This window comes from Apis florea, unplaced genomic scaffold (assembly GCF_048593485.1).
Source record: "Apis florea isolate Af1SG1 unplaced genomic scaffold, ASM4859348v1 contig_2272_pilon, whole genome shotgun sequence".
NCBI classification, from domain to species: Eukaryota; Metazoa; Arthropoda; class Insecta; order Hymenoptera; family Apidae; genus Apis; species Apis florea.
The window spans coordinates 7,004,014-7,028,197 of NW_028256549.1; the positions used below are offsets into that span (position 1 = coordinate 7,004,014).

General features: G+C 28.7%; 2 protein-coding genes and 1 long non-coding RNA gene across 8 annotated transcripts; 2 read left to right on the forward strand and 1 right to left on the reverse strand.

Moving 5' to 3' along the window:
- Positions 1 to 684: 684 nt before the first annotated feature.
- Positions 685 to 5,503, reverse strand: Cog1 (conserved oligomeric Golgi complex subunit 1). 4 transcript variants are annotated; one of them, XM_086902740.1, is made up of 10 exons: positions 5,215 to 5,503; positions 4,497 to 4,751; positions 4,163 to 4,330; positions 3,802 to 4,087; positions 3,510 to 3,711; positions 2,992 to 3,408; positions 2,015 to 2,921; positions 1,671 to 1,947; positions 1,385 to 1,594; positions 685 to 954 (listed from the first exon to the last, which is right to left on the reverse strand). In XM_086902740.1, exons 3-10 carry the CDS (start codon positions 4,282 to 4,284, stop codon positions 838 to 840), a joined length of 2,538 nt encoding a protein of 845 aa, XP_086758866.1. In that variant the 5' UTR covers positions 4,285 to 4,330; positions 4,497 to 4,751; positions 5,215 to 5,503; the 3' UTR covers positions 685 to 837. The 4 variants fall into 4 exon arrangements, with proteins under 4 accessions (XP_086758866.1, XP_012345270.2, XP_012345269.2 ...); XM_012489816.3 differs by lacking the exon at positions 5,215 to 5,503 and adding an exon at positions 1,165 to 1,208 and having other exon boundaries at positions 4,523 to 4,778; XM_012489815.3 differs by lacking the exon at positions 5,215 to 5,503 and having other exon boundaries at positions 4,523 to 4,778.
- LOC100867099 (uncharacterized) lies at positions 5,408 to 15,491 on the forward strand. 3 transcript variants are annotated; one of them, XM_012489814.2, is made up of 18 exons: positions 5,408 to 5,629; positions 5,710 to 5,897; positions 5,964 to 6,140; positions 6,219 to 6,358; positions 6,440 to 6,636; positions 6,711 to 6,850; positions 6,960 to 7,070; positions 7,146 to 7,460; positions 7,546 to 7,639; positions 7,744 to 7,819; positions 7,902 to 8,162; positions 8,260 to 8,442; positions 8,557 to 8,709; positions 8,830 to 8,963; positions 9,035 to 9,370; positions 9,446 to 11,150; positions 11,251 to 11,976; positions 13,548 to 15,491. In XM_012489814.2, the coding sequence occupies exons 1-18, from the start codon at positions 5,408 to 5,410 to the stop codon at positions 13,760 to 13,762; spliced, it is 5,373 nt and encodes a 1,790-aa protein (XP_012345268.2). In that variant the 3' UTR covers positions 13,763 to 15,491. The 3 variants fall into 3 exon arrangements, with proteins under 3 accessions (XP_012345268.2, XP_086758863.1, XP_086758864.1); XM_086902737.1 differs by having other exon boundaries at positions 6,720 to 6,850; XM_086902738.1 differs by lacking the exon at positions 8,557 to 8,709 and having other exon boundaries at positions 6,720 to 6,850.
- A 1,331-nt stretch (positions 15,492 to 16,822) lies between these two features.
- On the forward strand, positions 16,823 to 22,335 carry LOC147658455 (uncharacterized). The gene is made up of 4 exons (XR_015290607.1): positions 16,823 to 17,126; positions 17,279 to 18,024; positions 18,571 to 18,871; positions 21,732 to 22,335. It is a non-coding gene; the product is annotated as an uncharacterized LOC147658455 (long non-coding RNA).
- Positions 22,336 to 24,184: the final 1,849 nt, after the last annotated feature.

Sequence of the window (24,184 nt, forward strand, 5' to 3'; positions counted from 1 at the left end):
GTCTTCATCTAGTTATCGATGCGTCTTCTTCCTCTATCTTTATCTCTTCCACCAGTGGCGCCACAAACGCTCGGCAAATTTTAAACAATAAATCGACGCGTCGCACTCGATGATCAAATTGAAATTGAATCCATATATTGTACAAATCTTAATGCATTTGTATACGATCGGAAAAATTGAAGAGTTTTTTCTTTCGTTAAGACGAACGATTTTAATTTATTTCTATCGTACACCATTATGAAATTATTTCAAAACTTAGGAAAATAAATTACATTCACTTATACTATTAATATTAAGTGTGATCTGATATTTTATGTATATTAATTACATGTTTCATTAGTTGAATACTTGTTTGTTATTTTACACTGTTTTTATTAAGTGAAAATTATAAAACAATTTCACATACGATCGATGACATTTGAAATTTAATACAAGAATTATCCAGTTGTGGCGCTAGCATACGGTGTAACCTATCTGTACCTGAGAAAATATTTGAAAATTAAAAATGTGCAGGATTGTACGAAATTATAACACGTTATTTGTAAGTAAACTTATTATTTAATTTCTCTTTCTTGTGTAATTTACAAAAATTTTTTAAGTGAATGTTGAAAAGTTAATGTTAAAAAAAATTTTTTAAAGTTACAAAAAAATAATGTAATTAATATTCGAAAAAAATCATAAAGATTTAAAGGCTGTATAAAATATTTTATTTAATATTGACATTGCTGTCAAAAAGGCAATTCAATACTATGATATTTACATGAATATACTTAGCGTATATATACATATAGTAAATATTTACAATTTTTATATCAAGTTAAAAATTAAATAAATAAATTAACTACTACCAAACCAATCTGAACCCATTGCCCCAAAAAATGCCGCTGCCCCAGATTTGATTGTAGCTCCTGTTGAATCACTTTTCGTAGTTTCCTTGCTAGTAGTTTTTTTGCGCTAAATTAACATACAAAAAATTAAATAAAAATTTTATATTACGTAAAATTTAAATCTTCATTTAAGTATTAATTTCAACAAAAAATTGTAATATGTAATTATTATATGTAAATATGTAATTTAACACATCTGAAACATATGCTTCGTTAATTTGTTAATTTAAGCATAAAAACTTTAACAAGATGTAAAGTTGTAAGATCGTTTTCTTACCACAATTAAATGCGCGAACTATCGTATGTGTATATTCTGGCAATCTAAAGATATATGAAATATCTATCTATGAAAGCAATCTATATATATTTACATTCAAACAAACAAATATTCATGTATAAATAAGCAACAAAAATAATTTCATAAAATAATATTTAAGTGAAATTTTATATAATTCAGATATATTTAAAAATTTTTGAAATTAAAAATTGTGATTTACCTGTGTTTTTTCTGGAAGAGTTGCAGTAACAAGAGGTAAATTTTTCGCTGGAGCGGTTACGGTTAAAGGTGGAAACCAAGGTGCTCCTGTGTATAAAGCTAGTACTGTTGGCAAATCCGATTTTACTCCTTCAATATTATTATATTCACTTCGTGCACCTAAAATCGAATGTAACTGTTCCAAATGAGGTATAAGATTTCCTAATATAAGCTGAAAATAAAAATTGAAATAATTAAAATTTGAACATTTAAATTAAATGTTGATTTTGAATTAAACAAATACGTACCAAAGATCTTTGAACACTTTTCTTCACATTAGTATGAATGAAAGGATTAAAAACATCATAATCAAACGGATCGATTTTAGATAATATATTTTCACATGACTTATTTGACAGATCAGTTAGAATTTTGTTTTCACGAGGTATCATAAGCAGACTAGAATATTTTATATCAAATAATACTTGAAAAGCTTGTTTTTGAGAAAGATTTACATCATTGAATACAATTATATGATTTAATAATTCTGTTACAACATCTTCTATAACTTCATGTAATACTTTTCTATGATAAAAAATTAAAATTAAAAAAATTTAAATTTAATTTATATAAATGATAATTTGAAACTTACTTTGGGAGTGTGTGCGGTATTATTTTATTTAAATCTTTATTAATAGCAGTCAAAAATTTCTGCAAGTGAATGGATGGCTGATATGGTACTAAAATTTCCGATTTTATTCTTTTACCCTCTCCTGAATCTTCCTCAATGGTTACTTTCTCCCATTCTGATATAACCAAATGTATTGGATAACCATGTAATGATTCTTTCGATATGAACTTTTCCCTATGTTCGCTTATTTTAACTTTATATGTTTTAGCCCAAACTGACCAAATAAAAGTACTTTCTTCTTTTAATTTATCACAAATTGTTTGCCATTTCATATTTGTTATAGTTAACCCAGACACTTTTGAAAGTGTGAAACATTTATTCAAATTTGAACTCAATGTTATTAATGCTAAAAGAAATCTTGCCATTACAATAGCATTTACATCACGTTGACCATAGTCAGGTTTATCATTTACACATGTAGTTTTCGCAAAAGTAATAAAATCTTCAATCATATTGGTACTAATTGTTTGTAAATATTCTTGAATCTCCGCACGATCAAAAAACGAATCTGAAATTAACGATATATTTGTGGATAGTAGATTGTCTTTAATAGACATTATACGTTCTGTCTCATATAAATATTGTTCAAGATCTGCGAGTAAAACGTGCAAACTTGTATCAAAAGTTTCACATAATTTAAGAATATTCGGCGAATATCCTTTCGTTTTCATCAATAAAGATCTTTTATTATCTAGGCCACCATTTTTAGTAAGTTTCTGAGGAATATCATTTGGAGAGTCTTTCCAGATAAACCATCGCAAATCGTGTTCTGGATATTCAAATTTATCATAACAAATTTTGCCTAAGAGTTCAATTACATCAGATTTTAACATAGTGATAGTTTCCATCCATTTATCATTTATAATACCTGATAAAATATTAACAATATTATTATTTTCAATTTAATAACAAAAAATATATGTATCATATTTATGTACATTTTACTCTTTGAGATATTAAAGGTTGAAAAAATTCCACCCAGAAAGTTATTCTTGGAAGAGAAAGCTCTTCCCATATTTCATTCCAATTTTCTGGCAGATTAATATTAACAGCTTCTTCACGAACATAATATAAACCTTTTATAGATATTATTAAATCTAAAAGTTTTGTAATTTCATGACTGCAAAATTCAGCTACCCAATCAAGCCAAGATTTGATCCTCTTTTGCAGATCTAATATACAAAAATTTTCAGAATTATGTACAGTAAATGGTTTATGCTGTTTGGTCACAAGAGGAAGAAATTCTTGTAATAATTCTTGATTCAAATCTAATTGAGAAAGTAAAAAATATGCTTCTTGATCTTGAATTTTTGTTAAATATTGTAAAACAAGACCTCCTAATTCACCTTCTGAATCTGTAATTTTTTAATTAATATTTAATTATATATATATATATATATATATATATATTTAAAATAATAATAAGAATAAAATACATTATATATGTTATAATTACTTATAAAACAAGAATAGATTAAATTGATTGTTTGAATTAATATTTTAATACATAATTTTATCTTTGTTTTAACACTATTATCATTTTCATCTGTAACAATAGATTTAATAGCCTGGTTACGCATTGATATTAATTTATCCAATAAATCTGAGAATGAAGTTCCGTTTAATAATACAAATGCTGCTAAACAATTTGCTATGCTCTAAAATTATTAAATAGATTTTAATAACATTATTATAAAGTTATAAATAATATACAAAATTTTATAATATAATACAAAATAAATACTAACCCCTGGCTGTACATCTAATGATTGTAATACATTGTTACATTTATTTAATATAATATTTTTAAATTGGCTAATAACATCCCATTGTTTAGATACAATTGGATATTTAATTAATAAATCTGTACTTCCCACTTCGAATAATAAACTGTAATTTATATGTTGAGCTATTAAATACAATTGTGTAGCAAATAATAAATCCTTGTTTTCAATACTAGACCAAATATATTGAGGTACATCCATCAAGATTTTTATTTGAATAATGATTGAATCTTGATTTGTTTCTACATTTCTACAAAAAAATATTATATAATAGTATAAAAAATGAAAAAATTATATAATCATTTAATGAAATTATTAGAAATACTTTTCATCTTCATTTTGAGTTGAATCAATTTTAAATCCAATAAGATATTTTTTTTGTAATTCTCCAAATTTGTTTTCAATGTCAATGATTCTTGAAATTACATGTTCAGAAGTTATCTTCATTTTTCTAATTGTGTCTGCAGCCAATATTAGATCACGATATCTTTCCCTAAAAATATGTAAATAATTAATAAGCATATTCAAAGATTAAATTATTAACCTTTGGTAACAATCATATATATGAAACTTTATTATTTAACAACAATTTATTAATATTTAAGAGATATATAAATATTAATTTATACAGAAAATAAAAGAGAGTAACAACCAATTACTTTAAGTCATTAAAATAGAACTTTACCCAACTAAAGTTCTAAGTTCGATTTTCTTTCTATCACTTTCATGTTGGATTTTCTTTTGAATTGCCTCGATCTCCTTTATTGTATACTCTTCAAATAATTTATTAATATCTAAATCCAAGTAATTTGTTGTTGTCATTTTTGTGACAATTTGTCTCCACGTATCTTGAACTCGGCTATTCCCACGTAGCAAGAAATAACTCGTATTTACTTCGCATTTTTATCTACATTCTGCAATACATTGTCAATTATTAATTAGTTGTAAGAGGGCAGTATATGTATTTTCCTTCTTTTCTCAAATGATAAGTTATTTTTTATACATATATATTTTTTTTTCTTTAATCTTATATCGTACATTAAATTTAATTACTAAGATAAGTTCTATGTATTTCATTCTATCATATAAACAAGTATATATATCAAATCATGTACGATAATGCGTTTCAAAGAAGTAAATTTATTTACACAATGAATATTAAAATAAATATTTAAATATATGAATTAGATTATATAAATATATAGATATATAGAATAATATAGATTTATTTTTTTATTTAGAATCTTTGTAATGTATCTGAAACCATTTTTTTTAAAATTCCAACAAAATATTTTCATTGATATTTTTAAGAAAAGATCATGGATGATAGTCAATGTACAGCGAGCTTGCAAACACGCAATCGCCAAAGCGCGTCACCTCACGATATAATGTTGAACCACGGGATGAGCACGCGAGACGCCATATTGAGCGAATGTTGATTGAATGCAGTTTAGGTGTTTACGCGGTTTGAAATAGAACCCGTGAAAAAACGTATCAATTGTCGTATAACTCAATTGAAATATTGATAAGCGATTAGTTCAGTGTGACAATTATATTACACGGTAATAAAATGAGCGGCAGCGACGGCGAGGACGGTCAATGCAACAGGACGAGAGAAAGCAACGTAGTAGCGATGGATGACGTTCTTGTTAAGAAACACACTGACGATATTCTTCATGATGGATGCATTAGCTCTGAGGACGATTTCACGCGACAGGAAAGTGACTGGGCTGTTAATTACTTGGAAGACGCTGTCAGATCTCCTGTCGTCGCGGACTCGGTTCCTGTCGCGGTATGTTTTCCTCTAGTGAACACCGTTTCATGTTCACATCGCACCAACGATCGTCAACCACGAACACGTTCTACTTGCAGAGCGTGGCACTTGACGAAAGCGTGGTCGATGAATTTGTCAAGGGCGCGAGAGGTCCCGACAACATGGAACTGAACACGATGCAAATGAGGCCGAAGACGGTTATTGAAAATTCGAATACTACTGTAAGCCTTGAAAGCCCCTTCAGGGGTAAGGAAATGTGTTCGTGTAATGTATGCAAAGCAAAAAGGTAATTGTTATAAATAAAAAGAAATAATCTAATTATTGAATAAATTTAATCATTACTCTCATATAGAGAATTGCTTGGAGAAGAATTGCAAAAGGCCATAAAATTTCAAAATCTATGGACAGAATTGCGTCAACATATTCGAGGTTCCTTTAATGTTGCCTTAGAAGCTTCTCGTATTCCGGGGGGTTTACAATTTCATCAAACTCCATTTTCAGCTGATGATACGCACAAGATTGTTTTGCAGTAAGTTTAAAAGAAATTTTTCTAATGACTAATTAATGGATTGGCATTTATGAATTTAACTTTAATGTTTATTTTCAGATTGTGTAAAAGGAATCCTCATCAATTATTTATGAGATTAGTAAGCTTGGCGCAAGAATTTGTTATAGAAGTAAAAGTTCATTTATTAGCTCTTTTACATGATCTTAATGTAAATAATTTAGCAGAAGTTTTTCTTACAGGTTAATATAAATATATAGTGTTTTAAATTAAATAATTTGTTTTTATTATTATTATTATTAGTTTACACATCTTCTTTCTAGGTCTTTTAGATGATTATGATGCATTAATAACAACAGCTGTAAAGATTTCTAAGTTTGTAAAACTTTTAAAAGATCATTTGGGTAAATTCTATTATAAATTTCCTTTGCCATGGACTGCTTTTATTAAAAAATTATATCAGATTTATATATATGATGACCCCTTTATACAAGATAATTTACCGCCTTTTATTGGTCAGGTAAATAAACTTATATTATTTTAATATTTTAATTAAATTACAATATCTAATAGACAACAAAGTACATATCTTAGGTTTTACAGTTAAGAAAACTTTTGCCTTTAAAAGGCTCGGAATATCAACGTCTTGTTCATCGATATTTATGGTTTGATAAAGAAATGACTGTAATTAGAGACCTTTGGGCAGAAACTGAATCATGGATGGACAAGTACAAGTAAGTGATAATGTGATTATATTTTAACAATAATACAACTATATCAACTGATCACAATCCCAGGAAAGAAAATCTATGAACAAAGTTTCATAAGCGGTGCGTATTTCAGTGCAGAACAAGCATGTCGAATGACCCATCTTAGACAAGTAAGGGAAATATTCACAGCAACTAGCAAACTTCTGGAACCGCGTATGTTAAATAAAACGCCTGACATTGAAAAGTATGTCAATATAAAAATAAAATATAATTCATATATTTTCATAAATCATTGATTTCATATTTATTCTTATTACAGTGAATTTCAAGAAACAGATGGACAACTTTTGACGCTCACATCACAAGCAAAAGTTGATGTATCAGAAATGGATAATAGGTCTCTAAGTCCTACTCCAGATTTAAGTTTAGATTCACCTGATATGCCTCCAAGTATTGAGATACTACAAATTTTATTAGATGATTGGAGTAAAGTTGTAAAATCTCTACGACAAAAATTATCTGATGTAGCAGGTGCACAACCTGTTACAGACATTTACACTAATGGACAGGAAGATTTTTTTGATTATGCTTGTGCAACTTGTCATTTAGTACAATCTGCAATGAGATCAGTCAAGTACTTGTTATTATGTACATGAATTATAATCATTATAATCGTTTTTTCTTTCTTTTGTATTAATATATGAATGTTTTTCAAAAAGGGCGCAAATCGAAGGAACTTGTTTGGAAAATAATGTAGAAGAAGGAAAAAGTTGCGAGTGTCATATGTGTATAGGACCTGCAATATCTTCTACTGTAAGAATTTTCAATTATTTATTTTAATTATTTTTATTGATATAACACTAGATTTATTAAAATTTATTAATATAATATTAATAATTAATCAAATTAATTTACAGATTAATAAAAATGATACTGAAAATATCATATTACCATTAGAAAATCCTTTTCCACAACTCACAAATGGTTTCTTAGGTAAAGATTGCTGTAACATATTAGTAAAATTTATAACACATATTTAATTTTTTGTTTAATTTTTTGTTTAATTTTACTATAGAAGATACAGCTAATTTTTCGGCAACACAAGTAAAGAAAAAATTAGAAGATCTAGAAATAAAAGAAATAAAAAATGATGAAAATGAAATAAATGCAAATGAAGATATTGATTTATGGACATCTGATACACAACCTTGTTCGTGTGTATATCAGCATGTAAGAGAAATAACAGAAAGAAAAATGGTGCTAGAAAATCCACCTTGTTTGTGTTTATTAAATTCCAAGCGGAAAATATGGGATACTTGTCCCTGTCTAACAAAATGTAATTATAAAAAAGAAATTTTTTTTCTTATTGTCAATAACAAAATTTTTGTTTTAAAATATGATGATTATGTAAAAATATTTAAAAATACTATTAGGCGTACCTGAAACGATTGTACCGAATGGTCATTCAAAGCCAGTATCGCCGTCTATTATCAAAACTAATCAGGAGCCACCTAAAATTGCAGTAAAATCTGGTACTACACAATCTGCTCAAACGCAAACGCGACATTCGACAACTCAGACACCAAATACCACTCATAATCATGCAACGCATCAAGGTAAATATAAATAAACAATTATTAAATAATTTTGTAAATAATATTTTAAAAAATACTTTTATCAAAATTCAAGAGAAAGATATAACAAAATATATCTTCTTTGAATTTAAATAGGTACCACTCATTCTCATACACATGGGCCTCTTCCAGATTTGGTAAAAAATATGGGTCCCACTCATAGATCTCATGCACATAGCAATCATTCGTCGCATGCCTGTCACAAACAGGCTAATGTTGAGCATATTAAAAGAGTCTCGTGTAATGATTGTCAGTATTCATTGAACTATTTTTTTTTTTTTTTCATTTCATAATTGTTTTTTTCTTTTCCTTTTTTTTTTCTTTTGCTAAACAAAAAAAGTGTATATATGTATTATATATATTTTTTAGTGAGTTCTGGAGATGGAGATTGTTCAGATTCCGGAAGTAGTCAGGAGGATTCTTGTTCTACCAGTAGTTCAGCACAAAGAGATTCTAGTAGACATTGCGACTGTTGTTATTGTGAAGTATTTGGCCATGGTGTTGTAAGCAGATTTTATCATTTTTATTTCGTACATGTACTAATGTGTTATTTTATATAAATATATTTATTTAGCCTTCAGTAGCGCCCGTTAGTAGAAATTATAATGAAATGAGAGAACGTTTACGGCAATTATTAACAAAGAAAAAGGCTAGGAAATGTAAAGTTACATGTAGTCCTTCAAAAAGTCCCTCAGAATCAGTGGTATCTGATACAAGTACAGAAACAAAAACAGTAACAAATATCATGCCTAGATTAAATACTCCAGTTTCGACTGTATCTGTAGTTCAAACAGATCAACGAGATCAAAGAGATCTGGAGGAACTTTTAGAATTTATTGAAGGTAATCAGAATGGAAAAAAAGATAACAATAAAAAGGCTGAGAAAAAAGCTAGGCAGAAGCAACGGAAGGTTAATATAAATTGAAATCAATATTTTGTCTTCATTAACTATATAAAATCTAACTTAAAATTTTATTTGTTATAGCTAGAAGAAAAGCTTAAAAGAGATAGGCAAGAGGCAGAAAGACAAAAACTAATAGAACTACAGAAAAAGACACCAGAAGTAACAATCACCGTCGTAGATCCACAAAAACCTGTTCCTCAAAGATTATTACCTCAGTGTAATCTACCTGAAGTATCTATTTTACCTACATCACCTCCAGTAGCGTTGCCGATTATAAAACAATTAAGTAATAAAAAGAAAGACAAACAAGAAATCTGTAGCAATAGTAGTAATACTAGTAGCAGTAGCTGTAGCAGCAGCAGTAGTAGTATTAGTACAAGTAGTATAAATACCAAAACAAAGACTGCACCTGTGAATATCAATATAAAGAACAAAAGTATTAATAAAACCGATAAAACAATGGTCTCAGGTCAGATAAATAATAAAATAGCCATTAAAAGTGACAAAACTGAAATTAGCAATAAAAATAAAATACAGATAAACAGTATCAATAGCACAAATATGAAAAATAATACTGTGGAGAAATCATTAACTATTGACTTAAATGATAAAAAATTAACAAAGAAAGAGAGAAAAAAGTTGAAGAAAAGAATGAAGAAAATGGAAGAGGTAAAAGCAAAAGAAGAAACAAAGAAACCTGTTCAGACAGAAACTCAACCTCAGATTGTGACGATTAAAAGAGTTATGGAATCTAATAGCGCGGAACCAACAGTTACGATAACATTAAAAGGTCAAACACCAGCTGAAGATAAAGTTTTATTTACATTGGTAAATGGTCAGACAAAAGAAGTCGCCAATTTGAAATTGGAGAACGAACAGAATCAAAACATCAGCGGAAAGAAAAAGAAAACTAAAGCAAACAACAATAACAACAATTATACTAATAGTAATAGTAATAATTCATTACAACAGGGCAATAAACAAATGAATAATTCGAAACAACAAATGCAAAATAAAATTTGTGATGGTAAGAACAATATGAAACAACAATCAAATAATGATAAAGGCAAAGGAAAACAATTAGATGATAAAAAGATTCAACAACAGAGTATTACGAAATCTAAAAAAGACAAAAGAAATACAGAAAATAAAGAAAATGTGTTACAACAAAACGTTGTAAATAAGAATAAAAATCAATCACAAAATGTATCTGGAAAGAAGCAGAATAAGATGAATACTCCACCTCAAACGCCAACTTCACAAAAGTCATCGCAAAACTTGAATATCAGTAATGAAAATAATAAAAAGTCAAAAATCCAATCACAAGATAAAAATGGACAATTAGGTTCCAATAAAAATAATAAAAATACATCTAATATCACTATTAAGCAGGCAAAAAACGATACTCAAAAAATTCAAACTAAAATGACAAATCAGATAAGTATCAAACAACGATCGGAAGTACAATCAGTATCCACTGAAAGAATTAATTCGCCATTGAGCAGTCAATTCAAGGATATTGGTGTAAATTCTAAAATTAATATAGAAAATTTAAAATTACCACCTGGTATTACGATAACGAAAGTAGATGCTCCTACGAAACCTTTACCAATCAGATCTGCACCTCTACCTAAACCAGTAAATCCACCGAAACAAACCACAATAATCGCTGCACCAATGAGCGGTGTTCAATCGAGTTATGCAAGTTCTCAGGCAGGTGGCAATGTGATTGTAGTAGATACAGGAAAACTGAAACAAGATCTTTTGCCTAAATCCATAGAAAAAGGTAAGTAAAATAATCTATATTTTAATATATAATTGTATATATATTTATATAATTTTATATATATATTTGATAACAATAAATTATTGTTTCATCATTACAGATATGTCTAAAGAAACACAACAAAATCAGAGCAGTACTAATAAAAAGAAAAAAAAGAAGAATAAAAATGCTGCAAATTCCAACAATATATCAAATCAAACAATAGTACAAAATAATGATCTTTTCATGAATGATCATGCAGATGAACCTGCTAGAATACTTCATAACCCAAATACTAATATGGTGACTATAAGAAATCCTGCATTTGGTCCAATGAAAGTGCCACCAACTCAACAGGCAGCCATTATAAAAGTATCAGAAAATGGCATGGTTACTATTAGGAGCCCTGCATTACAACAAGCAATTAATGCAGGTCTTACATCACCTCCAAAACCTGATTATATTGTGAAAGGCGATCTCCCGTCCAAAATGACGACAGAAAATTCGAATTTGAAACATACTAATGGTATTATTCCATCAAGTTTGGCAGAATTAAGAAGCAGATTGACTCCAGATTGCACAACTCTAAGTGGTCTAGCTAACATACAAATCAGTAAAGTAACAAATGGTCAACCAATACCAGAAAATGGAATTAATTTGAAAGGAACTAGTGTAACATTAACGAAAGTGAGAACGGAACCTAGTATGGAAGATGTACAAAGTGCAAAAACAGCAGTTCGAGAGGCAATAAACGCTACGATAGCAGCGTCGTCTACTGGGAAGAGTAAGAAAAAGAAAAAACGCGGAGCCGGCACAAGACAATATGGCGATGACTGGAACCTCGTTGGTGAGAAACAACAATAATCAAAGTTTAACATGTAAATTTGCTTCTTTCATTTTTTTGTTTTCCTTAACACACCCCCGGGTTGCATTCTTCGCTCCCGGTTTGAAAAAAAACTTTCTCTTCTTTCGTTTTCTTTTTTCTTTTCTTGTTTCTTTTTTCTTTTTTTTTCTTCCTTTTGTTTAAAAAAGAGACAATAATTAGAGATAGTATTTTGTACACAATCGATGTACAAAAAATATTTAAAAAAAGCTATGGACGTGTAAACGTGTAGGTTGAGTCCATGTTAAGTCACACTGACGACGGTTTTTCTTTCGTTTCGTTTTCTGTCAGGAGAGGGCAGTGTACCGCGTTAGGACCAAGTCTCAATCGCAGGCTATAGGTCGAAAGAGAGAAAATTTAATCAAATGTACCGGGGATGTGTACACTTCGGGATCTCCTCGAATTGGCCACCACGAATTTCTAGGGGGATTGACCGGAAGAGAGAACTCTGGGATAGTGAGCACTATCTTTTCTTTATTTTCCTTCCGCTTGTTCGCGCGCATCGACTTCATATTTCAATTCGACCAATCAGGTGATTGTTCCATCGAATTATTATCCATAGTAATTTTATCAAAAGATAAATTATTATTCGATTTTAGGATAGTTACAGTCTTTTTTCTCTCTATATTTCAGGAATATCTCGATTATATACATCTTTTATACTATATTCCCCTTTCTTTCTCCGTTTCCTTTTTAGTTATTCTTGAAAATCGAGTTTGGTCGCAAGTACGCGGAATATTTTGAATATTGAGCATATTTTAAAAAAAAAAATTATATGATAGATTAAACATAAATAGAAATTTTTAATCGATTATGTGCTAAAAAAAGAGAGAAAAATATAAAAAGAAAGATAAAGAAAAGATATGTAGATCACTTGAGAGAGTCACGCTTTGCCAAGTTCATTGACCATGACAGCGAGTTTTATCTACTATCTACCTGAAATCTCAAATTGTGATGTTTAACCGATTCTAGGTGATCGACAACAACTAGAGTATATGAATAATTTTTTAATCAAGTTTGAATCACGTGTTTCAATAAAACAAATCTATTTTTTCCAACGTTATGATCTCTTATTCCCTGTTGTGTTTTGAAAACTGCTGTGTTATCAAAGAATGGAAAAAAACCGTTGCATGCTTATAGATCACGTGAAGCGTGAATTTTCTTTTATCATCAGCCAATGAAAACACTTCATTTTTTGAATATTGACTCAAAATACCCGTTTTCATTTTTTCCTCACGAATCATTAATCAAAATTTGTTTCCCGATTCCTTTTTTATATCCTCTTATATTTCCATTGAAATTAATTTTTTTTTTCGTTTTTTTTTTTTTATTTTATAAATCATTCTTATTTCTCTTTACATAATATATATTTTATATTTTAAGTTTAAAAAAAAGATAAGAATGAAATCAAAGAAAGATGAGATGAGAAAAAAGATAAAAATAATACAAAGAAGCAGCTAAATCAAACGCAGATTTTTTTCCCACCCCACCGTTAAACCTATCAATTTCTAGTATTCAGAGCGTGTCTTTTACAGAGAGCGTATTCACGCCTAAAGATATAGACCTCGAGGACGGGGAGATGGACGATGCGGAACGCGAACTAGAGGCATTCAAGAGGTTTTGCCTGCAGTCGGTACCGCCGCCACGCAAGGAAAAGGTCAATCTCAACATCAAGGACATCGTACTAAAGAAGAAGTCATCCTCATCATCGTCGTCTTCAGCAGCTGCTGCTGTGATTGCCGCGAATTGATTTTTCTTTTGACTAACATTAGACGCTCCCTACCATTACTATTATTACCATCACCACTATTATCATCACTACTGCTGCTACTATATTCGCGCAAGCGCGTATATGTGTATTGGCTTGACGCAGAATTAATAGGAATTTCTAAATACGAGCACATGTTGATCGAAAAATTATTTCTTTACGAAAAAAATCAATCTATTTATCATAGATCAGACAATAATATATTATATTGTATTATCAAATTGTCTGGTGATTATTTTATGCGAAAGCATACCACTTCCAACATCATTCTCCTTTATGGATGTTCACATTACTCCGTAGGCAAATCCGTAGCACGCAAGGTTAATTCTAGCTTGCAGGCCGCACTGCGTGCGCATAATATGCGCGCGCAACATTATTCTAGAGTTGATTTTAAAATTGTGATTTTTACCATGAAGAATATTGCAAAATAGATATGTAGCTTGCGTGCATTTTAATCATGCACGAGTTAGAAAAAAAAAAATGTGCTCTTTTGTTATTCATATAAATTTAATCATTAAGAGAATTCTGCTATTTTTGCATCGAGCCAATTACTGACCGAATATGTATTGTAATACTGCCACGGCCGATACGCGTAAACACACGACCGACCGAAAACGCTCGTCGATTTTTCGGATCTCGGCGACAAGGTTGCGCCTAATTGTTATGAACGACCATCAAAAATGGTGGGAAAAAATACAATGGGATAAATAATATAAATGTACAAGAGCAGCCACCGCAGTACGATATTGACAATGTTGTAAAAGAGGAAAATAATAATAATAATAATAATAATAATAATGTCGTCGTGTCGTCGTCGTGTCGGCGCACCTAGTCGACTTCATATTTTTAATATATTAATAGACGAGCGTGTCATGTTCGCGATTTTTCTCTTCAATACAAGAAAGAGGTAAACAGCGAAAAATTGATACTATTAGATAGAATGTAAGCAAGAGAGATGGGTGACGCGTGGCATTTTCCTCGAGACACAGCGAGAATCGTAGATATAATATGTTATATAAATATAAAATGTATGTATGTATATGTATATCTATAAATATAGTAGGAACGAATTTTCCCCGTCGAGAAGGTCGGATATTGTGAAAATATCTGCCCTCGACCGTAATTGCGAAAACGATCATGGCACTGACATATAGTGTCTCGACGCGATACCTGCCCGAATCATGGTTCGATTAATAAAATCGTTCTCGCCATACGAGCAAAGAAGGATCGATAATGATGCAAGATATTTTTCGTCGTAATACCGACGATCGCATCGCGTCGCCACGATCGTGATCGCCAGCTTAGAAGCACAGTTCTCGATCGACTATCTTACTAAGACACGACACCACAGTACACATGGAGACATCTTTTTTCTTCATTTTTTTCTTTTTTTTTTTTTTTTTTTTTTTTTTTTTTTTCCAATAAAAGCAGATATGCATTTTTACCAAAGATCTTGCGTTTGTATCTTCTTCCTTATTGAAGTTATTTCCTGTGGTGCAATTTGGCGATGGTACATGTTTTTCGCACTTTGTAGTAAAAGTCGTATTTTTGTATGGACTTTAAGATAATCTCACTAGTGATAGGTGAGTTGAAGGAATTTTAATAAAAATCAAAGATATCAGGTTGAAAAATTGAAAAATGGTTTATTAGATAATTTGTTACATTGCATACTGTGTAGAAAATTGGTTTCAATATATTTTCAGAAACGGCATCTTTTTCTATTTTTCTTTTTTTTTTACCAGCCATGATAAATGACCTTAAATCTATTTGATAATTTTTAATAATCTACAATATTTCAAAATATTATTTCTGATAAGAATTGAATTTTTTTTTTTTTTTTTTTTATTTTAAAAAACTATCGATTTCAATAGAAAAATAAAATAAGTCAGTGCAAAAAATATTTATAAATTATAAAAAAAAACATTCGAACATGTAACCAATTATGTATCATTTCGGACAAACAAGAATCTATCTAATTACCGGTATAACAACCAAGTTGTGTAAAAAGCACAAAAAATCAAAAAATGAATATTGTGAAAGATGCAAATTAACAACAGATCTGTATACAGATCTCGAGTTGTCACGATCATACGTATAATTTGTATGCACTGCGAAACAAATCGATCTGACATATTCTCGATGACCAGGCGCCAGATCGGCGCTGCGATTTCTCATGCGAACACTGTTGCAGTTAATCTCAAGTGCATGAATTATTCCACGGGAACAGACATCATTCCCATTCGATGAATCGAATCGAAGCGAAACCAGTCGAGGCGACACCATGTATCGAACTTCCGGTTTCGCGGAAAATGCAACTCTCGTAGTAGTATTGCGTAATTACGAATGAGGTCGCTGCTCTCGTAATATCATTGTATCGTATTTTGAAATCATTTTGAATTCACGATTTCGCAAATTTTTTGACATTTAGAACACAGCTTCAGTAAAAATATTACTCGTGATTAAATTCAATTATCTCTTACAGTGAGTAATAAATTCGAATAATTTGAATTTAATTATCGAATTTAATTAATTATTGAAAAATGAATAACATCATTTTTTAAAAATAATGATAAAATAATGCCAAAAATTGATTAATTTAATTATAATTAAGGAATCTATTAAGTTGAAATTCGACAAAATTCAAATTCAAACCATCAAATTTTATAAATAGTTTAAAGAAACAAGATTCTTTAACGGAAACTGTACTTAATAATAATTAAGCGCCGGAAAAAAGATCAACGATGCAAGAAATATTAGACATTGGCATGCATCTTAGCGTTATATTCATATCGCGTGTAACTTGCATTACACATAAGTATGAATTTACAAGAGTCGAAAGGTACATTAAGTCACTGACCTTTAGAGATTTAATTAAAATAGATTTATGGAGATAATATTTCAACAAACATTTCATTATTTAGAAATATTTAAAAAAAATTACAAATTATTCATCAAAATCTTAATATAACATCTTAAAAATTAAAAAATTGAATCCAAAAATCTTGAAAAGTTAAGATTTTTCAATTTTGCCATCTGATGATTAGTTCTACTTGTTGGCCACTAGATGGTATTTCAATGTCTATAAATTATTCTATCTTCAGAAGTTATTTGTAATTATTAAATGAGAAAGAATATTTCAATAAATTAAATATAAATTATTTATCACAGTTTAAACTTAATTTAAATATCATAAGTTTGCCATTTAACGATTATTCATCACAGTTTCAATTATTCGTTACAAAATTGTGTTTCGATTGTATTTATTACTTGTAACAAATCGTCAAATTTGTCTTGACTATGTTTTATATTAATTAATGAGATTACTTTTCATTATTTCCCTTTTTAGGTAAGATTTATTTAACAATTAATATTGAATACATATTTGAAAAATTCAAGATTTGTATTAATTATACTTTTTCAAAATAATTTTTTTTAAATTAATTTTTCTGCCAAAAATGGAATCTTAATTTAGTTTTAATTTACTATATTCTTTTTCAGCAATGATATATATTTTATACGAATATTAAAAATTGTTTCTATTCTTCAATATATTGGAATAATATTTGTTTTAAAAACACATAATTAACAATTGCTCATCGTTTAAGATTAAAATTCCGTTGAAAAAGATAACAACTAACTATGATGAAAAAGATGCAACGAAGATTATTAGAAAGAAAGAGAGAAATGAAGACGACGCGACGTGCAGCTTTACTATTTCAAGCGAGATCAAACGAGCCAGTTTTGTGTGCCCATCGGCATTTCTGTCGTACCGACAAAGAAAAAGAAGCTTATTATTCTCGGAATGATGAACCGTTGCACTTAACGTCGACTCTATCCCTTCTTTGTGAAACTCTTCATTATGAAAAATAACAACATTCGTTGATTCTCTTCTTAAAGAAATTTCTCTGTTTATTTATAAGTTTTATTTATATATTTTAAACTCGAAAATATCGGTTTAAAAAAAAGAAAATAGCTCAATTAATGATCGACACGAATTTCCTAATAACTCTTCTATATGTTCATCATATGAATAAACTCAAACCAATATTTCTTTGATTCAAAATTCATAACGAAATTATAACTAGTAGCAACTGGATTTGAACCGATGCACTTGGCTGCGCATTGCAATGCACTATTGCGGAAGAACAATTAACGAGTTCATTTAACCTGAATGCGTTATTCCGCGGCTATTAACCAGTTTTCCACGAGGACGTCAAGAATTTCTGTTTCCTGAGTTATCCGAAGTAAAAATCGCACATATATCGTTTGCTTTTTTTTTTCTTCCCATCATTCCTCGATTTCTTCCCTTGAGTCGCGAGCGAGACGAAACTGTTTTGTGAGCATCGGCAATTTATTTCACGTGATTTCACTGTAATCGCAGGAATGCGGGTAATGTATGAGGTAAAGATCAATTTCAAAGTTTTTTTATGAAAAAAATTAAAAATTCTTTTAAAAATATCTATATATAATTTTTCTGGCTAAAATAATACATAGGTTAGAAAATTTCTTGAAATTTTAATGAAAATCCCTTCAAAAATTCTTTAGAAGTCTTTTTGAAAAAGAAATTCTACGTGGAACGTTAATGATTACTTCGTTAGATATAAAAATTTCCTAAGAATTTATGTCGATAATTTCTCTTAAGAAGAAAACATTAAGTAATTATTTAATGCGAAAGCGGCTTGCGTTTTATCTCCTTCTATCTTCGCCAACATTCCCATGCTTTTTTTCTGTAACTTACCAGCGTGACAAAATGGTAGTTTTGTCGACCACTGACTATCTATTCTTTGTAGTTGAACGCGATCGCAAATCTATGAGCGGCGCCGTATAAGCGGGAAACGATTGCCATCTGCGAAAAAGGGAAAAAAAAGAAAGTACTAAGGGACACGAGACATACAATTTAGCTTCCTGCTAAGTATATATATATATATATATATATAGCTGCTGCTTGGGACACAATAAATGCTCCAAGCATTGCCAATAGAATCGAACGAATATTATTATTGGGAATCGAAATATTTTTTCCTGTTACAATGGATGAAGAAACTTTCAAGGGAATAGTAAATTTCTGCGACACAGATTCATGAAAATAAAGTAAGTAGAATATTTTGATTTCCATATTTGAGAATAGAAAAGTTAGGTTATGTTTTTATGTTATCAAATTATTTTTAAAAGAAAATTTTATTATGAGATATTAATTATGAATTATGAATAATAAATAATTTAAAATTTCGAATAAATAAATATATTTGATAAAAATTAGAAAGAATTTAAAACAAAAAATTCATAAAATTATATACATGTATCATCAATATTTCTAATCAGTTTCAATTAATATTATAATAAAACTCGTAAATCAATTTGTTTTCGATATATTTTATTATTAAATAAGATTTATTTTATTTTAATAATTGAATCAAATACAAAAAAGTCAATACTTAACCTAAAATTTTCCTTCTAAAAAACTGCAGAAATTTTATCAAGCAATTTGACATAATGACATAAAGATACTTTCCATTACTTAAAATCAACATAAAAATAACGCGTGGGAATTTCGCGGGAATTCTGAACAGAGTTGAAAAACAAACCTAGCACCACTTTCGAAACGATCGATTCGATTCATTTCATCGATTCTCACACTAGATCTTTTTATAAATAGATACAGTTTCAAAGAATCTGGTGAAACGTGACGAGGGAAAACTCGTGTGAAAGTCAGGAGAAAATCATGAATCAAAATGCACGAGAAGTCCCTAATTGATGTTAGGTAGAGAATAAGGAAGAGAAAGAGAGGAATAGATAGAGGTGAAATAAGAAAATGCGAAAAGAAACATGCTAACAGTCATAACTTGAGTCCAGCATAATCTGGACAGCAGCTTGCTTGATGCGCTTCCTTCATAGCATTTCTATTTACGACTTCCTTCCTAGATTCATTATGGATAAATAGAAAATTCTTAATCACACGTGCGATTTTCTTGTTATATTCTGAGTTATGTTTTTAGGATGTTGTTATTCATTGTGAGTACTACATATGTTAAGATGTTGCTACGCATATGTAAGTACATACATATGTTAGAGTTTTAGTGCTTATTTTTTTGTTATAAAAATATTTTTATGAAATAACAGTTTATCACGATAATTCACAAAAAAGAAATTGTATATTTTTATAAAAAAAAGTATTGCATTTATAATATTGATTATATATATATTTGAATTATTGATTACATATATATTTTTCTTGATCTTCCTATCAAATTTTAATTAATTATAATTATTTCTATTATTTTTAATTTTCTTTTTTAATTTATTTTTTATAATTTTTCATCATGCACGATTCTATCTAAAAATTACTAAAAATTCTATACAAATGATAATTCTTAAAATATCTATATAGAAATACTACTAAATGAACCACTATTTCTAAGCTATTCACATTCATTAGTGTTAAAATATCTCAAATACCAAAACAAACAGCGATTATATCCAATATTTTGTCTCTCAAGTACTGAACTCCTGTTCATTAATTTATCAACAATAATGGCAGTATTACATCAATTAAACGACGAAAATTCTCACCAAGCAAATCTCAGTTCCGCGTTCTAGCTCGTTACTCGCATCTGCACGGAAATTGTGGATTTGTTAGCTGAATTTTCATCATCTATTCTCATTAGAGACGTTTGTCAGTCCTCTCTTTCTTTTCCCTTTTCTCCTTGTTGAAAGAGTATTTTCATATCCTCATTATATTTTCGACGAGCTAAAAGGAGACGAAAAGCTCATATTAGAACGGCCAGAACATCGACCCCGTGGCCACGAAATGTTTGTTCGTTCTCGAGGCCGCCGGTATTGCAGTATAACAAAAGAAAACAAAAGAAATTAGAGACGTAGAAACGAGGAAAGTCGAGAGAGATAATTAGAAGGGAAAACTTTCTTGAAATTTAGAAGTGCTAGAGACAGTGGAACATGAAGAACTGAGGTGGTTTGTTAATGTTACTTCAAATTGAGGTTAGGGGAAAATTGTGATGAAGTAATGAATAGATTTCTTTTCTTAAAGTAAAAATAAAAAAAAATATCAATATAAAAGATGTTAACTTTTTATGTTATATTTATTAACATATATTTTCGGTATTTTTTTATTTAATATCAAAATATAATGAAATAGAAAATTAATTTATTGATTAGATTGTATTAAAAATAATCAATTAATTATCATAATAAAAATTATATTTTTTTATTTATTTTTATTTTTTAAAAATTAACTTCGTTATTGAAAATATAAATTATTTAATTTATTTTATAGAATAGAATTATGAATAGGATTTAAATCTTTTTTCGATTATTTGTAATTCTAATGAATTTTATTCTTATGAAAATTTTCTTTTGTTAAATGTATAAGATTTTATGGCAATAATATGGAAATAGAAAATGAAGCTATTAACTCAAGATATTTTTATTCTTTAAAAAGTAACGAAATTAAATATGTTTCACGCAAATGAAAGTGTCGTTAATTAATCTGAATCCCATAAAAAATTTGAAAAAAAATTCTGAAAAATCAAGAATGAAAATTTCTCTTTCATATTTCTTTTAATGATGCAAGCATTGCATAAGAATTACAAAACGTTATAAAAATTTTATATATAAAAAATTTTAAAATATAATCATTCTTTTTATTATTCAATTTTTTTATCGATAAAAATTAAAAAAAAATCTTATTTTCCATATAATTCAATTTCCAAATTTTATAACTTCTTAAAATGTCAAATTAATTCTCAAACTTTCCACAAAAGATTATCCACTTCATCATTAATCTTGAAGACTTTCTAGGGCCATCAAAAGAGTCAACAATTACCAAATAGAAGATGACTCAATTCGACGATCCAATAACCGTCGAACGTTAAATTATATCAATGGTCTGACGGATTGAAACGATTATTCGATTAATAAGTGTCAGTTATTTCAGTCGCATAAAAAAGAGTCCTCGACGAGGGTCGACAGTGGGCGAAGAGGAAACATCGATTTCATGGAGTCGGACAAGGAACAGGCTTTTTTCTGGGAATTCGTGGTCCGTCTAAATTCAAACCTGAAGGGCAGACAGGACAAGGACTTGAACAGACAAACCGTCTACCAGGCAGCGCGACATTAACGCCGTTTCCCTTTTTTCATCTAGCAGGAAGAAATCAGAGGAACACACATCGTGCCGATCTTCTAGTCCATGTCCAGACGATGCTTTGATACACATATGTTTTCTATTTTTCATTATCGTTCAATTTTTTTTCGTCAATATTCTATAAAAATAGATTTCTTCTTTACTATTAATTTATTAATTTTTATAGTGATAATTATGTATATATATGATTCTTTTGTTTTGTTATTTTTTTAAAATTGCTATTAATTGTTATATAATTAATTTGAATTAATTTTGATGAACATTATTAATAACTTTGTTGGTATGCAATTAATGAAACAATGCGATTAAGTTATAATAACTTATTATTCAAAGTTTTTTAAATATTTTATTTAAAAGAATCTAAATTATTTAATAAAGAAAATTATAAAATTCTAAAGATTATGTAATATGCAGTAATTAGCCAATATTTTAATATTTTTCTTTATACAAATTTTCAAGATGAATGAACCAAGCATCCAAAAAATGCGTGTCATTAATGATGAAATGCAAATAGCCTAGACGATAAAACAATTTCGCGTGTATATATTTTTTTATCATGTTAATAGAACCAGGTGTGCCAAAATAAAAAAAAAATAATGAGAAAGAGCAGCAAGAAGCTTCAAATGGGTTGTGAACGCGTATTACGTACCTTTGACCAAGCACGTGTTCCTTCGCCAGCACGTGCTGCACGTTGATTTACGTGGACGCTGATTTAGCAACGGCTGTTGTGCGCGCTGTATTACTGTAGGAGTTCAAGAAAGAAAATGATATGCCGACGATTGCTTGTGTGTTTCGCGTAATTCTTTTTATTCTTTTTCGCAAACAGAGAAAAATTTAAAGGTTAGAATACAGGAATTATTAGCGTGTAATTATTAAAATTGATATTTTATCTATCTTTTCTATATAATTGATATGACAAATATATAGTCAATGTAAGTTGGAATATGCGTTTTAATAACTTTAATTCTATCTTGAGGTGATCGAGTAGTTGAGAAGCATTAAACAAAGACATTGATATGAAGAAGAAATTTACAAAAAAAAAGAATATTATAAATCAATTTTAATTTGATAAACATATATGTTGTAAAATATAACAGATCTTCTAGAATTTATATAATTTTAGTGTTATAAATTTGTGATAATTTCAAACCAGTAGACTTTTTCCTCAATGTCTTTGAGAATATAAATGCTTTTATTATAGGGTTTCTTGAATCTCTTAAATATATTGAAACTAAATAATATTGCAATAAAATATATAATATGGAATTATGAATAAAATTTCCATTATTAATTATTAATGCTAAACTGATAATATTATGGAACTATTATAATTATTATGGAATACTATTATAATATTATGGAATACTAAAAGATTAATATAGTTTATAATTTATAGATTGAAATTGATCATAAAATATTAAAGCATCAAGGAAAGCTACTAAAAGAAACTTATAATTTATTAATATATTATATAATATATTATATAATATATTATAATACTATAAAATTTATTAAACTAGCTTCTTTAAAATTTAATAACTCCCACTACATAGGCAAAAATAGTTAGTGACACAAAACTAGAGGTTATTATTTAGTTACATTACAAAATATAAAGCTAGTACTGGAGCCTACAATTTGTCTCTAAATTCTATAATATATATACTCATTAGATTTTATTCTATGAATTTATTAAAGTGCTAGTAACTAGAATTCAGGGTGTTGTTATCCTATATACCATATACACAGACATACCACAGAGAAAGGAAGTGTCTAGTAGTAACTGATTCACTTTATAGTTTAGAGTCTAGTTGCTCCTGCTGTGTGGATTTATTAGGGTTCTGGTAGCAGTGAACTGGTAGAAGTTATTAAACTGTACATAATGTCTACCTAATATTTTAGAGATACAGAGATACCAAAATCTTATTCTCCTAGCAGATGTTTTACAAATCAATTATTTTTATTGTATGAGAGATACAAAGATTACATTACAATTACAATTCTTTTCTACATATCAGATAGTATTATAATATCATTATAATAATATTAATACAATCTATTGTTCAATACATCCTAAAAACAAATGATTTGATTTTATTCTCTAATATCATTACATAACTTTAAATAAACTTAAATTTAAATAATTTAATAAAAAATTTATATAAATATTAACTACAATATTTTCACTGATCATAAACAAATTATTAACTTCAATAAATTATCAAATTTATATTTATTATATTAAAAAA

Excerpts from the sequence above, each read along its gene's own strand:
- Cog1 (XM_012489815.3), bottom strand. The coding sequence starts at position 4,659 with ATGACAACAACAAATTACTTGGATTTAGATATTAATAAATTATTTGAA. Across the intron at positions 3,712-3,801 it reads CATTAGATGTACAGCCAGGG|AGCATAGCAAATTGTTTAGC; the intron begins GTTAGTATTTAT and ends TAATAATTTTAG. Across the intron at positions 1,948-2,014 it reads ATACCGCACACACTCCCAAA|AAAAGTATTACATGAAGTTA; the intron begins GTAAGTTTCAAA and ends TTTTTATCATAG.
- LOC100867099 (XM_012489814.2), top strand. The coding sequence starts at position 5,408 with ATGAGCGGCAGCGACGGCGAGGACGGTCAATGCAACAGGACGAGAGAA. Across the intron at positions 5,630-5,709 it reads CGGACTCGGTTCCTGTCGCG|AGCGTGGCACTTGACGAAAG; the intron begins GTATGTTTTCCT and ends TTCTACTTGCAG. Across the intron at positions 5,898-5,963 it reads AATGTATGCAAAGCAAAAAG|AGAATTGCTTGGAGAAGAAT; the intron begins GTAATTGTTATA and ends ACTCTCATATAG.